Source organism: Manihot esculenta, chromosome 7 (genome assembly GCF_001659605.2).
Source record: "Manihot esculenta cultivar AM560-2 chromosome 7, M.esculenta_v8, whole genome shotgun sequence".
NCBI lineage: Eukaryota > Viridiplantae > Streptophyta > Magnoliopsida > Malpighiales > Euphorbiaceae > Manihot > Manihot esculenta.
This window is the reverse complement of record NC_035167.2, coordinates 7,122,038-7,140,642: the sequence shown is the minus strand read 5'-3', so window position 1 is coordinate 7,140,642 and position 18,605 is coordinate 7,122,038. Positions and strand designations below refer to the sequence as shown.

The following is an 18,605-nucleotide window of genomic DNA, read 5'->3' as shown; positions in this document are numbered from 1 at the left end:
GTACCCATCTAATCAATTTCCATAAATGTGTAGGTATGGAAGCTGAAATCTCCAAGGCAGTGAAGGACACTGTGAAAAACCTAAGAGTGGCTTTACTGAACTTCATGTAAGGACCACAGCACTTAGCTGCTGATCTCTGCTATTTCAATAAAAAATAATAAAAACTAAAAGGTGATTCAGGTTCATCAAAGCCCACCCATATTGGAGTAATTCTTCTCACTTGAAAAAAACGATGAACACCATGTGTCAAACAAGCTCATCTTTTATATATGCATATATTCCAAGCACAAACTACAGACAAATAAGAAGTCATGCAGCATGATTCATAGGCACTAACTATATTTGGGTTTCAAGTCAATCCATATAAGGGTCATGACGGAGGCAAAGTGTTATGGATGCAGCACAGAAAAGAAACCAGCAGAAGAATCGATATGGGCTTGGGTGGTAAAGCGAGTGCTTTAGTTATTGGCGGAAGGATTTAAGAAATGATATTTTGCTTTTATTTCCCGACGGAACGGGTGAGACCTTGTTCATGCAGATCATGAAAGAGTGAAAATGAGAGAGAGAGAGAGAGTGAAAGAAATAGTAAGGGAGAGAGGGTGGGTTATATTTGTTAAGTATAATGTAATTTGGTCATAAGAATTATTATTCTCACTTTTGACTAAGAAGAAAAACAATGTATTAACGGTAAAAAGAACTAAAAGTGACAATTGTCTTGTTCAATTAATAAAATTAAATTATAGGAGTATTTTACTGTAATTTAAAAATTATATAGATATTTTAATTAGTTAAATTAAACTATAAAAACATAAGAGTGAGTGTATCTGTAAATTTGAGAGGTTTCAGATTAGATTCTCTAAATTTTCAATTCAATTTACAAAAAAAATATAACAGTGAGTATCTTTTATTAATATACAAAAAAAGTTTGAAATATTATTTATAACAAAATGAATTTTGTTAAGAATTAAAATTGCTGTTAAGTTTTAATGTAATTGTTTTTTTTTTACTGTTTCCTTTACTTTCCTTTGTTGTTGCTTAATTACTGAAGAAGTATAATTAGAATTGCATGTCCTTTGTGTTCTTTTAGAAGGACCGTTTTTGAATTTTGCCTTTGATATTATAAAAGGCTTTACTTCTAAAGTTTCATTTTTACAAGATCAATAAAAGAATACATTTTTTTTTATCTTTAATTTCTCATATAGTATCAGAGCTTAGGATTTGACCCTCAGCAATTTGTCTTTTGACCCTCGGCAATTTGTCTTTCATTGCATCCAAGATTTTTGTTGTGTTAATACTCGAGACAAGGATGCCAAAGCATGAAAACAGTAGCAAGGATCAAACATCTATAGTGATTGCCGATAAAGGACCAACTAGCGTTAAGGAATCAGAGATCCATTTAGCCTACAATCATCTGATCATGCAAGTATGGTCTTAGTCTCTACGCCTTTATTGGAACTAACTTCAAATCTTGGAGTAGGGCTATTAAAATAGTCTTAGGAACCAAGCAAAAATTAGAATTTATCGAAGGAATAATTTCGACACCTATTAAGGACTCTGCATCATATGAGCTGTGGAAAATATGTGATTTCATGGCCACATCTTGGATCTTGAACTCAATTTCAAAGATTCAGTTGATGGATTTATCTACACCGCCTCTGCCAAAGATATTTGGATGGAAATCTCTAAGAGATTTAGTGAGTGTACTGGACCTATGATTTACCAATTGCACAAGAAAATATCCCTAATTACACAAGAGAATGCCTCTGTGTCAGTCTACTTTACCAAGTTGAAGAGGCTCTGGGATGGATTAGGATCCATGGAGACCCTACCTTCATGTATTTGTGGTGTTTCCAAAGCTATAGCTAAGGTAGCAAATAGAAACAGGTTTATGCAGTTTCTGATGGGGTTGAACGATGTGTTAGGATCTGTGAGGGACCAAGTTCTTGGGATGGACCACTGCCATCTATAAATAAAGCCTACTTCATGGTTATCAAGTTTGAATCTGTGTCAGTCTACTTTACCAAGTTGAAGAGGCTCTGGGATGGATTAGGATCCATGGAGACCCTACCTTCATGTATTTGTGGTGTTTCCAAAGCTATAGCTAAGGTAGCAAATAGAAACAGGTTTATGCAGTTTCTGATGGGGTTGAACGATGTGTTAGGATCTGTGAGGGACCAAGTTCTTGGGATGGACCACTGCCATCTATAAATAAAGCCTACTTCATGGTTATCAAGTTTGAATCTGTGTCAGTCTACTTTACCAAGTTGAAGAGGCTCTGGGATGGATTAGGATCCATGGAGACCCTACCTTCATGTATTTGTGGTGTTTCCAAAGCTATAGCTAAGGTGGCAAATAGAAACAGGTTTATGCAGTTTCTGATGGGGTTGAACGATGTGTTAGGATCTGTGAGGGACCAAGTTCTTGGGATGGACCACTGCCATCTATAAATAAAGCCTACTTCATGGTTATCAAGTTTGAATCGTAGAAAGAGATCTTAGGCACTGTGAATAAAAATGTGGATTCTCTTATGCTTCTTAACAAGGCACAAGAGAATCCACAAGGGAAACAAAAGAGGTTTAACACTAAAAAGGGTCAATGCACCTATTGTAACATGGATGGGCACACAAAGGAAGGTTACTTTAAGCTGATAGACTATCCTAAATGGTATAACCCTAAAACCAAGACTGGTGGACGGTCTATAAAATTGCATAAAAATACAAGAATGGTGGTTGCGGAAGGGATTACCATTGAACAGGATAATCCTTTAGATCCTCCCGATACAACCACCAAGATAGATAAGCTTACTACCATTCTAGACTCTTTACAACATGAGGTTATCAAACTGATGAAAAAGAAAATAGTTTTCACTGCTAGTACTTCAATGCATTCTGGTTCATATTCTAAGCATGCTTTTGATTGTCATTTTATGGATTTTACTGGTAAGCTAATTTAATAAATGCTTATGTTGTTAACTTGTATGATGATACTAGTTGGATCTTAGACATTGGTGCTACTAACCACATGTCCTCTAATAAGTTCTTATTCATTTCCTTTCAATCCATACATAGATATGTCTTTGTTTCATTCCCTGATGGGACTGCAACTAATGCGTGTACAAGGGGCAATACTTTTCAACATCTTAAAGTGTAAGAACGTTGCGACATTTTTTAAGTATTCAATTAGAAAGCAAAAAATCAAGGAATCAAAGAGAAGTCGAATTATTCATATTGAGTACTATGTTTGGAAAACAAGAAAAAGAAATAGGCTTATTTACTTCAAATTTGTGTGTCTAGTTTCAGCCATTATAAATTCAATTTTGAAAACTCATATATGAGATATTTTAGCGTGTTTTAAAATTTAATTAAAATATTTTAACTTTAATATGATCTAATCTCTTTATATTATTGAGAATAATATATTATTATCACTAATCGGTTCGATTTAATTTTTTTTAATTTTTTTAATTAAAATCGAACCGAACCAAACCGATATAATTGAAATTTTTAAAATTAAAAATCAAATTGAATCGAATCCAAATAAATAAAAAATCAAATTAAAATTTTAAATTAATTCGATTCGATCGATTTTTTCAATTTGAATCAAATACTGGCCTGATTCCTACTATCAAATTACCCTTTAATTAATAAATATAACCCACCCCTCTCCTCTATTTTCTTGCTCTCTCTTTTCTCTTTCGCTATATGAAGAAAATGTGCTCAAATACTGACTATATTATTTCTACTTTCATGCATCCATCCTCGTGCAACAACTTCAAGAATGTGAAACAACTTGAAGATGGACAAAGCTTCTCTCCTTGGAGATGCTATCAAGTATGTAAAACAACTCTAAGAACAAGATAAAGTACTCGAGGAACAGACCGAGAAGAGAACTGTAGAGTCAGTAGTTCTAGTGAAGAAGTATCAAGTCTTTATTGATGATGACTCTCCTTCATGTGATGAGAATTCTGACGTAGCATTCAATTCAGCTCTTCTAGAGGTTGAAGTGAGAGTTCCATATTAAGATATATTGGTTCGAATCCATTGGGATAAACAATAGGGAGTTGTTCCAAAAATACCAAGTGAACCAGAGAACCTATCAACAATAGTTCTTGCCTTTTGGGAATTCCACCGTTGATATTATCACTATCACTAAGGTAACTTGAGTTAGATCTCATAGATCGAACATTTTCAAATTAACCATGATTTACTTGAGTATCCATCTAATCAATTTCCATAAATGTGTAGGTATGGAAGCTGAAATCTCCACGGCAGTGAAGGACATTGTGAAAAACCTAAGAGTGGCTTTATTGAACTTCATGTAAGGACCACAGCACTTAGCTGCTGATCTCTGCTATTTCAATAAAAAATAATAAAAACTAAAAGGTCATTCAGGTTCATCAAAGACCACCCATATTGGAGTAATTCTTCTCACTTAAAAAAACGATGAAAACCATGTGTTAAACAAGCTTATCTTTTATATATATATATATATATATATATTTATTTCAAGCACAAACTACAAAAACATAAGAAGTCATGCAGCATGATTCATAGGCACTAACTATATTTGGGTTTCAAGTCAATCCATATAAGGGTCATGACGGAGGCAAAGTGTTATGGATGCAGCACAGAAAAGAAACCAGCAGAAGAATCGATATGGGCTCGGGTGCTAAAGCGAGTGTTTTATTTATTGGCGGAAGGATTTAAGAATTGAGATTTTGCTTTTATTTCCCGACGGAGCGAGTGAGACCTTGTTCATGCAGATCATGAAAGAGTGAAAATGAGAGACAGAGAGAGATAGAGTGAAAGAAATTGTAAGGGAGAGAGGGTGAGTTATATTTGTTAAGCACAAGGTAATTTGGTCATAAGAATTATTATTTTGACCTCAAGAAAAATAGTACACTAACAGTAAAAAGAACTAAAAGTGATGATTGTCCTGTTCAACTAATAAAATTAAATTGTAGGGCATTTTAATATAATTTAAAAACTGCAAAAATATTTTAATTAGTGAGATCAAATTATAAAAATATAATAATAATTATTTTTTTTAATATACAAGAAAATTCAAAGTATTATCCATAATAAAATGAATTTTGTTAAGAATTTGAATTACTGTTGAGTTTTACTGTAATTTTTTTTTCTGTTTCCTGTTGAGTTTTACTGTAATTGTTTTTTTTTTTTTGTTCCAGTTTCCTTTACTTTCTTTTATTGTTGCTTAATTACTGAACATGTATAATTAGAATTGCATGTCCTTTGTGTTCTTTTAGAAGGATTGTTTTTGAACTTTGCCGTTGACATTATAAAAGGCTTTACTGCTGTACCTTGTAACGTTCATTTTTACAAAATCAATAAAAGGATTCCTTTTCTTTTATCTTTGGTTTCTCGCATGGTATTAAAGCCTAAGATTTGACACTAGGCGATTTGTCTTTCCTTACATTCAAGATATGTGCTGTGTTAGTACTCAAGACAAGGATGCTAGAGCGTGAAATAGCAGCAAGGATCAAACATCCATGGTGATTGTTGATAAAGGACCGGCTAGAATTCAAGGAATCAGAGATCTACTTAGTCTATAGTCATCCGATGATCCAAGTATCGTCTTAGTCTCTACACCTCTAGTGGAACTAACTTCAAATCTTGGAGTAAGGTTATTAAAATAGTCTGAGAAGCCAAGCAGAGGTTAGGGTTTGTCGAAGGAACAGTTTGGACACCTATTAAGGACTTCACGTCATATGAGCAGTGGAAAAGATGTGATTTCATGGCCACATCATGAATCTTGAACTCAATATCCAAAGATTTAGTGGATGGATTCATCTACACCGCCTCTGCCAGAGATATTTGGCTGGAAATCCCTAACAGATTTGATAAGTGTAATGGACCTATGATCTACCAATTGCACATGAAAATATCCCTAATTACATAAGAGAATGCTTCTGTGTCAGTCTACTTCACCAAGTTGAAGAGGCTCTGGGATGGATTAGGGTCCATGGAGACCCTACCTCCATGTATCTATAGTGCTTCCAAAGCTATAGCTGAGATAGCAAATAGAAACAGACTTATGCAGTTTCTGATGGGGTTGAATGATGTGTTTGGATCTGTGAGGGATCAAGTCCTTGGGATGAACCACTGCCATCTATAAACAAAGCCTACTCCATGGTTGTCAAGTTTGAGTCACAGAATATCTTAGTAACAAGGCACAAGGGAATCCACAAGGGAAACAAAAGAGGTTTAACACCAAAAAGGGTCACTGCACCTACTGTAATATGGATGGGCATACAAAGGTAGGTTGCTTTAAGCTGATAGGTTATCCTGAATGGTATAAGGCTAAAACCAAGACTACTGGACAGTATAAAAAATTGTATAAAACACAAGAATGGTGGCTGCAGTAAAAGAGATTACCATTGAAGAGGATAATCCTTTAGATCCTCCTAATACAGCTTAGGGGTGTAAACGAACCGAGCCGAGCCGAGTTTTGAAGAGCTCAAGCTTGGTTCGTTAAAATTTTTTCGAGCTCGAGCCGAATTCGAGCTTTACTCATATCGAACTCGAGCCGAGTATTAAGAAGCTCAAGCTTGGCTCGTTTAGCAAATGAACTTAGACGAGTCGAGCTTTCATCGAGCTGAGTCGAGCTTTCATCGAGCTGAGTCGAGCTTTCATCGAGCCGAGTCTCGAATAGTTCACGAGTAATTTAATTTATTTACATGTAAAATGAGTTTTAGTTTAAAACTAATAAGTTTAAAACTAAAATAATTTTAGTTAAATAAGTATATCTACAAATTAGCATGTAAACTTATAAAGATGAGTTTTTAAATCTTAATGATCCAAATATATGCAAATTTAATAGTGTAACTAAACTATGTAGAGCTTAATTTTAAAAAATTTAGATTTGACTCATGAAAGTATATGCAGGGTTTGAGTTTATTTCTCTTATGATAGCAATTTCACTTTACTTAACGAGACTGTTCACGAGTCTATTCGCGAGCCTGCTCATGAACTCAGAAATGAGCCGAGCTCACGAGCCTTAACGAGCCGAATACTATGGAGTTCAAGCTTCGCTCGTTTACCAAACGAGCTTAAAAATTAAGCTCGAGCTTGGCTTGTTTAGAAATCGAGTCGAGCTCGGTCGAGCTTTTATCGAATCGAATCTCGAATAGCTCACGAACAGTTTGGTTCATTTACACCCCTAATCAAGATAGATGAGCTTACTACGATGCTAAACTCTTTACAACATGAGATTTTCGAACTGATGAAAGAGAAAATAGCCTTCACTGCTAGTACTTCAATGCATTCTGGTTCACATTCTGAGCATGCTTTTGATTCTCATTTTATGGATTTTAATGGTAAGTCTAATTCAATAAATGCTTATGTTATTTACTTATATGATGATACTAGTTGGATCTTAGACATTGGTGCTACTGACCACATGTCCTCTGATAAGTCCTTATTCATTTCCTTTTAATCCATGCACAAATATGTCTATTTCATTCCCTAATGGGACTGCAGTTGATGCGTACAAAGGGGGGGCAATACTTTTCAACAGCTTAATGTGTAAGAACGTTGTGATATTTTTTGAGTATTCAACTAGAAAAGCAAAAAAACATGAGGAATCAAAGAGAAGTCAAATTATTCATACTAAGTACCATGTTTGGAAAATAAGAAATGGACTTATTTACTTCAAATTCGTGTGTCTAGTTTCAGCCATTATAAATTCAATTTTGAAAGCTCATATATAAGATATTTTAGTATGTTTTGATGTTTTTTATGATCCTATATGGATTAGGAGTTAAACTAGTAGGATTAGATATTGTCTTCCTTATTCAAATAGGATTACCTTATGTTTTCCTATTTTAATTAGGATTTGTCTTATTTTCCTATTTCAATTAGGATTTATTTTATTTTCCTATTTCAACTAGGATTAGGAGATATTTAGCTATAAATAGCCTTTATTTTGTATGTAATAGAGAGGAAGTTAATAAGTAAAGATTTGATATTTCTCTCCATAATGAGAATTTATGTTTAGAACTTTAGTTCTTCTCTATTGTTTAGCAACTCATCAAAATTCAACCTTGTGGTGTTCTAATATGGATTTCTTCCATACTTAACTAACTTATCAAGAATTTTTTATGATGTTTTCTAACTGGCTGTTTGATTATATATGTTACTAATCACATTTGTTGGTTACGGATGTAGTAGAACAACATTTAGAAGATATTTTTACCTTGTTGTTTGTCAAGTTGTGTGATGAAATTTTTTATCACGAGTTGATCATAGGTTCTGTATCAGCAGTTAAAATATTTCATTTTGGCCATGTCAATCTGTTTGATTGCATTACTCTTGACAATGTTCTTTATGTTCTTGAATTTCATTGCAATCTTTTATCTGCTAGCAAGCTTATTAGCAGCTTTAGTTGCAATATAATGATTTGCAATGATTACTGTATTATCTAGGACCTTCTGATTAAGAGAGTGATTGCTGTGAAAAAGGAATAAGGAGGCCTATACAAGCTTACTCAGCTGAGTTTCTCTCTCACTGAAATCAATAACTATTTATATAAGATTATGAATACTATTCCTATTTTGAGAACTTTTGTAAGGACCATAATTTATGTGGATGGTATTAATAAAGTTGCATTCTAATTCTACCATATATTAGTGTTCTATGTTTGTTGTTGATATGCATGATAGAGTATGGCATGCTTCCATTGGGAAGTTAAAACACATTAGAGATATTGCTATTAAGAACACCTTTGCCATTGATTGCAAAGTCTGTTCTTCGGCTAAATAGTCAATACTTTCTTATTAGCAATACCATTGCTCAAAAACCTTTTGACTTAATTTATGTAGACATATGGGGTCCCTATAAAGAGACATCCATTACTGGTGCTAGGTACTTCCTCACCATGGTTGATGATCACACAAGGGTAGTGTGGACCTTCATAATGCACCTTAAGGGGCAAACTTTTAATGTCCTCTGCAATTTTATAAAAATGGTAGAAACTCAATTTGGAGTTACCATTAAAACTATTAGGACAAACAATGGATGTGAGTTTCTCAGCCATAAGTGTAGCATAATACTTACTAACAAAGGTATTATTCATAAAAAATCTTGTCCATATGCTCCATAGCAAAATGGAGTAATGGAAAGCAAGCATAAACACATTCTTAACATAGCTAGAGCTTTAAAAATTCAATCTTGTACTCCTAAAATTTTTGGGTCAAAATGCATTCTCACTGCCACTTACCTAATAAATAGATTACTTATTGAGAAATTTGGTTAGCAAAGTCCCTATGAAAGACTATATGGGCATCTTACACAGTATGTACACCTAATAAATTTTGGTTGCTTATGTTTTTCTACTCATGTAGATAAACATGAGGACCAATTTAATACTAGAGCTATTAAAGCTATTCTTATTGGCTATGCTGGCAGTCATAAAAGCCTATAAACTACATAATTTTATTGATGGTTCTTTCTTTATTAGTAGGGATGTAGTGTTTCATGAACAAATCTTTCCCTTTAAGGAAGGTGTTGATTTGGAACACCTTGTGCTTTCCTTTCCTGTCACAGATTCAAACTCTCAAACATTCATTCATGCTTCTCTTGTTGTTAACCAGAATGACCCACCTCCTAGGAGGTTTACCAGAACCAAGCATCTTCCTACTTGGATGCAGGATTATATTAGTTCTGTCTACACTCACTACTCACCTCTTTCTTTCTATCTCTCATACACTATCTCTACCTACAATGTTTCTAAGGTACCTAAATCTTGTACTTATACTCATGCATCTAGGAATGCTTGTTAGGTGAAGACTATGGAGCTGAAGCTTATGGTCTTGGAAAAAAATTAATATTTGGGTGCTCGCAGATTTACCTAAGGAAAAGAAGGCCATAAGTTGCAAATGAGTTTACAAAGTACAATTTAAGCCTTCTGGTGATGTGGATAGATTCAAAACCCATTTGGTTGTTAAAGGCTATAACCAAATAGAAGAGCTAGACTATAAGGATAGATTTTCTTCAGTGGCTAAAATTATAACTGTGAGAATTTTTATTGCCTTGGACACCTCTAAACAATGGCCTATCTTTCAATTGGACATTAATAATTCTTTATTGCATGATTAGTTGGATGAAGAAATATATATGCTTTCTCCCCAGGGGATATTAAAAAGCACAATCAAGGCAGGTATGCCTGCTAAAAAGGTCCTTGTATAGGCTCAAGCAGGCCTCAAGAAAAGGTCCAATCTTTCAATTGGACATTAATAATTCTTTCTTGCATGATTAATTGGATGAAGAAATATATATGCTTCCTCCCAGGAGATATTAAAAAGCACAACCAAGGCAGGTATGCCTGCTAAAAAGGTCCTTGTATGGCCTCAAGCAGGCCTCTAGATAATGGAACATTGAATCTATTGGTTTCCTTAAGTCTTTAGGCTTTGCTCAATCTTCACATGTCCATTTCCTTTTTGTGAGACATGCTAAGACACCTTCATAGCTTTGTTAATTTATGTGAATGATGTGCTCTTGACTGGAAATTCTATTGATGATTTGAATCAATGCAAAAATGCTATACATTCTAAATTTACCATTAAGGACCTAGTTCCTTTGAAGTATTTTCTTGGCCTTGAAGTGGCATGGTCTTTTAAGGCCACTATCATTAGTTAAACCAAGTTTATTTCAGTTGTCCTGAAGGATGCTGGTATGATGCATTGTAAACCAGCATCCTTCCCTCTACCATTGGGATTGCATCTTATCCCCAGACACTAGGGATCATCTTTCTAAACCTGAAATTTATAGAAGGTTACTTGGGAGGCTGCTTTATATTAATTTGATAAGACTTGATATTAGCTATGTAGTGTAACATCTTAATCAATTTATGAATGCACCTAGAAAGCCCCATTGGGAGGCTACCTTACGTGTCCTTAAGTATTTGAAAGAGACCTTATATCAGGACCTCTATTATCCTATGAGTGATGCTTTCAGTCCCACAACCTACTGTGATTCAAATTAGGCCTCATGTTCCTACTCCAAGAAGTCTATTTCTGATTTCTGTATCTTTTTGAACTCATCCCTCATCTCTTAGAAGATAAAGAAACATACTATTATTTCTAAATCCTCTGTTGAGGCAGAGTATAGGGCTATGGCCAATACAGTTTGTGAACTTCGTTGGATAACTTATATCGTTCGAGATTTGCACAGGTATTAGTCATTTTACCTATTCAACTACACTATGATGGCAAAGCTGCCATCCACATCACTATAAACCCAGTCTTCCATGAGCGCACCAAGCATATTGATATTGATTGTCACATAGTCAGAGAATGGTTCCGGCAAGGATTCATCAATACAAATCACCTTTTAAATCAAGATCAGTTGGCAGACCTCTTAACCAAGTCCTTGGCTATAGCAAGACATCAGTTTTTATCTCGCAAGTTGAATCCATTTCCTTTACTAGTTTCAACTTGAGAAGGGGGTGTTAAGAATTAGAATTACTATTGAGTTTTACTATAATTATTTTTTAAATGTTTCCTTTACTGTTGCTTAATTACTGAACAAGTGTAATTAGACTTGCATATCCTTTGTGTCCTTTTAGAAGGGCTGTTCTTGAACTTTGCCTTTGACACTATAAAAGACTTTACCTCTATATAGATTTTTGTAATGTTCATTTTTACAAGATCAATAAAAGGATTCCTTTTCTTTTCTCTCTAATTTCCCATGCATTTCATTTTGCTAAATTTGATCAATCAGTTAACAAACCAAAAAAAAATTGAATGAATAAAAAATAAAATAAGATGACTATTTAGTTATTATGATATGAACAAAATTTATTAATTAGTTTTTAAATTTTAAAAAATATATTAAAATATTTCTAAAATTTTAAAAAGTTTACTAAATAGTTTATCCGGTAGTGTTAGCGGTAACAAATCAGAGAAATGTTTTAATTATTCACTTAATAAACAAAAACACTGACAAATAATTTTGGACAAAAATTTAGTAGTCTTTTTAAAATTTTAAGCACCTTTTAATATAATTTTAAAAATATATCCATTACTTATTATTATGCGATGGAATCATATATAGTAGAATATAGTTTCTTTTGCCCTTGATCTATTTAAAATTATTTTATGTGTCTTTTTATTTTTCTCTTCTAATGTAACATCTTTCCTGTCTTAATGCATAGAGACTGTAAAACAAATCCTCTTTTACATTTTAGAGATCTCTTAGACCAATTTTTTACTATCCGATGAATATTATGTTTTTTTTTTTGCCAAAGCTAAAATAAATTTTATTGAAAAAGATAAGAATACAAAAAGTCTAAAAAATTGAGCCATAAATAAAAGAACCTAGAGTATTGGATTCATTCGACGTGAGAGAAGAATTTAGCAGCACAGCACTGCCATCCTCGTACGCCAGGGAGATGAGACTAGATATACAAGGTTGATGACTTTGCCGCCATGCTTTAGCACCCAACAAGACAAGCGACTCCTCTAAGCAAAAGAAAACCACCAAAAACTCTGACCAGTCGTGAGCAAGTAATTATTAGAATATTTTAATATAATTTCAAGCGTATTTTAATATAATTTTAAAAATATAACTATTGCTTATTATTATGCAATGGAGTTATAGTAGAATATAGTTCCTCTTGCCCTTGCCTTGATCTATTTAAAATTATTTTATTTGTCCCTTTTTTTTTTCTTATGTAACATTTCCTTATCTTAATGCATAGGGACTATAAAACCTTTAGATCTCTTGAACCAAAAAGTGCAAAAAATTGAGCCATAAACAAAAGCCCTAAGCCCAATTGATTAATCCATACAAACTTAAAGTCCATACACAATATAACCCTAAAGTATTGGGTTCAACAGACCCGAGAGAGGAATTCGGACCGAGAGATAGAGCAACACAGCATTGCCATCCTCATACGCCAGGGAGATGAAACCAGATATGCAAGGTCGATGACTTTGCCGCCACTCTCTAGCACCCAGCAAGGCAAGCAACTCCTCTAAGCAAAAGAAAGAAAACCACCAAAAACTCTTACTAGTCGTGAACCAGCAATCTCAGAAGAAACTGTAAAGGGCTAAAGGAGACCAATTAGTAAGAAGATCTTCAGGCAGCCACACAACGCTCCTTTCCCACTCTCAATCTCTTTTAGCCATTTAAGGAACTGGAAGTTGTACTTATAATGGCATCATTAGTATTCCAGAGATGCCATAGTCAACATCAAACAGAGGACTCAAAGATTCCAAAGAAAGAGGCCGATTCAACATCATCGTGGCCTGAATCTCTTCTTGAAAGAGGCTTTGGGGCTTCTCAACTATCCATGCAGAAGAGAGGCTTTCGTGAAGCACACCTGCAAGATAAAAAGAGCAAACCAAATAAGAAAACCAACATTGCAGATCATAAACTCAGTGCTCTCTCAATATAATTTTGAATCTGTAGAAAAGAGAACAACTATCACTGAAATTAAAATATTTATATAATAATTATTTTTGCTAGAGACATTTTAAATTAATTTAGGAAGTGGTGACGATAAAGAGAGTTTGCTCTAAAGTTTAACCGAGATTGATAATGATAGAAAATAATTAGTTCAATGTTAATTATTCAAACTGTATTATTAAAACAAAATTAAACTTAATTATCAAAATTGATAAAAAAATAAAATTATTTAACCATTTAAAAAAAATATTCACCTGATTGATTTTATTGGGATTGCAACAACATCCTCAAGCTTAAAATATATATATATATATATATATATATACACATTAGAAATCAGGTCGGTATTTAGTTTAAATTTAAAAAATTAATCGAATCAAATTAATTTAAAATTTTAGTTCAAATTTTAGTTCAGTTTTTTATTCATTTTGGTTCGATTCAGTTTTTAATTTTAAAAATTTCAGTTATTTCAATTCGGTTTGATTTTAATTAAAAAAATCAAAAAAACCTAACCGAACTGATTAGTGATAATAATATATTATTTTCAATAATATAGAGATATTAGATCGTATTAAAATTAAAATATTTCAATTAAATTTTAAAATATTAAAAATAAAGAATAAAAAATAAAAAAAATTATTAAAAATTTAAATCGATCAAATTGAACCGAACTGAATCAAATCAAATCAAACCGATTCAATTGAATTTGATTTTTAATTAAAATTAATTCGATTTGTTTTTTATAAATACTAAAATCAAATCGAGCCAATGCTAACTCTAATTTTGAATCTTCCACGCACGGAGTTGCCTTAATAGAATTTAAGTATTTTTCAAAATTAAATTAGACCAGCTGGTTTAATGGAACCAATTTGCAATTTAATTAATCTATTTTTATGATTTAAAATGACCAAAATGAATTAATATTTCTACTTTTTTAATCAAATTGATGGTCTGACACTGACAACAATGTAAAATTTTATTATTATGTCTTTTTTAAATATATTCATTTAACAAAGTTTAAAAACAGTTCAACTTTTTCTCTTTTAAAAAAATTTACATTTTTCTAAAACTTTTTTTATTTTAATTTTTATGTTTGATAAAGAAAAAAATTAAGATCAATTTAACATTTTTAGTGTAATTAAAATTTTTAATTTAAAATAATAAAATAAATTTTGTGAGGCTATTTTCTTAATTATATATTTTTTTAAAAATAATTTAGTTTTAATCTCAAAATTAAATACTGAAAGTTAATAACAAAAAGTGTGAAGTTAGTGATTTTTAGCAAAGTTGCAACTTTTCGCTAACACGTACGGTAACGTTGACCCATCGGATAAACATGCACGATAGACAGCAATTTCACAATAAATTATAAAGTTAAATGTTCAACAGTTTTAGATTTATTTCAATATTTTAAATTTTAGTAAAACTAAAAATATTAATAAATTAAATTTAACATAGACGAAATAATTAAAGCACTTAATTAATAATAATTTATTAGCTAGAGATTAGAAAAATAAAATAAAATAGACATTCTCTAAATAAAAATTCTTTAATTAACAGGGGGACGAAAAATTATAAGAATGTCTCAATTTAGGATTACATAGTTATACCTAAAATATTAAGATATTATAATTAAATTATTTAATTTATTTCAGAAAACTAGTATTTATTTAATAATATCTTATAGTCATGAATTAAGCATAAACTATTAAATTAAATTTTTAGATATTTCTTTATAGGTCCATCTAACACAGACTGAGACGTGCATATTGTTTACATATTTTTCTTCATCTTTCGACTTTCTCAAAATTCCATATTTATATAAATTTTAGTTGAAAAAAGTTGGCCATGCGAGGCAGAGAAAGGATAAGAGAAGACGAAAATGGAAGGCATCGATACATGCATCTCAGACTGCCCTTATTGCCGCCATAGACCACCGCCTCTCCACCACTCCTCTTTCTCTTCTCCGCCCCATTGCCCTAATTGCCTAAATCATTTGTATACTTTCAACTATGGCTTCCCTGCTACTGCTTCTTCTGCTTACCCGTATAAATCACCACCGCATGAGTCACCCCCACCTCTACCTCCTCCTCCACCATCAAATCTACCTCCAGAACCATTGAAACCGCCACCGCCACCACATCAAGTACGGCGACGTCGGCGAGAACCGACCAGATCAAGAAGTGAGATAGAAAAAGCTTGTGTAGAACATTTTCAAAAGAGACGGGTTGAGGCGAAGCTATCTAAAGTCAAGATTCCCATTGGAGAGAATCCAGCTTGGAGTAAATTCCCTCTCTCATTCATATTCAATAAATCTTTCAAAAAAAATAAATAAAAAGAAAATGTCCAAACCCGTTCATTTGAATGCAGGTGATCCATCCCTTTACCTCATGGGATTACAGACTTGTATAGTGATCATCTGGACTGCTATGGTCATCCCCTCGACGCTGGCCGAGGTGATCGGCGGTGGCAATGTAAACAATCTTAATTAACACCCTTCCTTTTATGTTTTTAATTTAATTAATTGGGAATATTTGATATGAATTACAGATAATTAATTGATTTTTTTTCTGTGGAAATTAAATCAGGTGGAGAAAGCTGAGGCAATCCAAATGTCGTTGTTTACAGCAGCTGTAAACACGGGCTTGCAGGTTTTGTTCGGTTCTCGACTTCCGGCGGTGATGCAAATTTCCCAAGCTTTCATCAACGCCGCCATCTCCATTGCTGTATCAATTAATAATAAATTTGGAGACACACTTACTCCTCGTCAGGTTAGTTTCGTCAACTTATCTATATAATTTCATGTAGGTAGAAATGTCTATTTCTTTTTTTTACAGAGTCTGAATTTATTCAATTCCATTTAACACATAACTCACCTATTCTCTATTTAAAATTAAAAATCTTGTAAGAATTTAATTTAATTAATTTTTTATTTTTAATAATTTTCTTATTTATAATAAAAAATTTATTTTTTAATTAATTTTTTTTAAAAAATAAAATCTTATTTATATTTTGTGGGTGGTTGTGAATACTAGAGGTTTGAGGAATCCATGAGACGCATACAAGGAGCAAGCATTATTGGATCCTTCCTTCAAATCATCATTGGTTACTCTGGTCTAGTCGAGATCTTCATTAGGTACAATCGCTGGAACTTTATAAAATTTAACTAGTAAATTTTAAATTGTATAAAGAATAATTATTTAATTTTTAAAATTTAAAAAATATATAAATTATATTCGTATTTTGAAATTGAATAATTATATTATTATAAAGTGAAATAAAAAAATTTGAGTACAAATTAATTCTTATATAAAAATTAAAAATTAAATTATGTATTTAGTGTTTATAATAGTATCACTACTATCTGATCTTTAAATTTGAATTTCGTATGATGCCAGCAAACTTGACCTTGTCGCTTCTATTCCACTTGTGACTCTCACTGGGCTTGCGCTTCGCGACCGTGGATTTCCACAGGTAACACAAATACTTTGTATTACTTATTTGGATGGTACATCGTGAATCAAAAAATTTAGGGAGATTTATAATTTAATGTTTAGATATTTTTATTATTAATAAGTCAGTTTTTATATTTTTTGAAATGATCTTATCTTTTCTTCCCGTCAATAAAATAATCTTTCTATCTATTTTTGCCGTTAAAAATATAGCAAAATACTAAATTATCCTTTTTTTTTTCTCCTCTTTTTTCTTTTTCATTGATTCTTCATTTTCTTTTTCATTGATTCTTCTGGCTCTTCTTCATTTTCTTCTTTGGTTCTTTTTTTTTTTCTTCTTCTTTGATTTTTCTTCGATTTTTCTTTTTATTCTTTTTTTATTCTTTTTCTTTAAAGAGTAGGAGGAGATTTTTCTTCTTCTTTTTCTCCTTTTTTAAGGAGGAGGAGGAGAAGGAATTATTTCGTTGATGGAAAGAAACGATAAGAATGTTTTAATAGATATGAGAAAATATAAGGGTTGTTTAATAGATTTTCGAAAATATAGGGACTAACTTGTTAATAATAGCAATATCCAAGAACTAAATAGAGGGTTTTATTTGAGGATAAAATTGGATTTTAAAAATATTCTCTCTCATTTTTTATTTATTATTAATGAAAAAAATAACAGAATGACTATTTCGTTGACGGAAATAAAAATTAAGAACGTTTTAATAGATTTCTAAAAATATAAAAACTGACTTGTTAATAATAATAATACTCAGGAACTAAAATATAAATCTCCCAAAAATTTATATTACTTATTTGGATCAGTCTATCATGAATTAAAAAAATTTTAAGATATAATAAAATAAATTTTTAAGATATAATAAAATAAATTTTAGTGTAAAAAAATAGATAAAATTCACTTTAATAATTTAAAAATTTAACTTTATTCAATTCGATTTATTATTTTAATTTTAACAGTAAATTACTCAACTTTGCTGGGGATATATTCATCACGCATTTTATTTTCCATAGTTATTTTTTGCTAATAATGATCACAAATTAAATAGAGATTTTCTTTGTGAATATCGTCGTATGGTTAATTTGATTTATTACTGTTGCATTTAATTTGTTCTTTTTATGAATTAAATTCTATGTTGTGTGACATTTCTAGACTGGATTACTGTGCTCCCTCAGAGTCTGCAAAACTATCCTCAGATGATGGGCGTGCTCCTCTGCATTTCTGGAATACATTAAGATATCATCAATGAAGATAATAATAAAGTGATCCAAATACTGGTTGAAAACTCTATTCATGAGGTCCATGAATGCTGCAGGGGCATTGGTTAGCCCGAACGATATTACTAGGAACTCATAGTGCCTATATCTGGTCCTGAATGCCATCTTCGGCACATCTTCCTCTCTGATTCTTAGCTGGTGATACCCGGATCTCAGATCTATTTTGAAGAAATAACCCGCTCCTGCTAGCTAGTTGAATAGATCATCAATCCTGGGTAAGGGATATTTGTTCTTGGTAGTGACTTTGTTGAACTGCCTGTAGTCGATACAAGGCCTCAATGATCCATCTTTCTTTTTCACAAACAGCACTGGAGCACCCCAAGGTGAGGTACTCGATCGGATGAAACCCTTATCTACCAACTCTTGCAGCTGCTTTTTCAACTCTTTCAACTCTGCAGGTGCCATCCTGTAGGGAGGGATAGAGATCGGTCTGGTTCCAGGCATC

The 18,605-nt window shown here is 32.3% G+C and overlaps 1 protein-coding gene across 1 annotated transcript; it reads left to right on the top strand.

Annotated features, from left to right (window-relative positions):
- Positions 1-15,309: 15,309 nt before the first annotated feature.
- Positions 15,310-16,946, top strand: LOC110618924 (nucleobase-ascorbate transporter 6). Its single transcript, XM_043958107.1, has 5 exons — positions 15,310-15,709; positions 15,798-15,901; positions 16,016-16,198; positions 16,463-16,563; positions 16,826-16,946. Exons 1-5 carry the CDS (start codon positions 15,310-15,312, stop codon positions 16,944-16,946), a joined length of 909 nt encoding a protein of 302 aa, XP_043814042.1.
- The last annotated feature ends 1,659 nt before the right edge of the window (positions 16,947-18,605 follow it).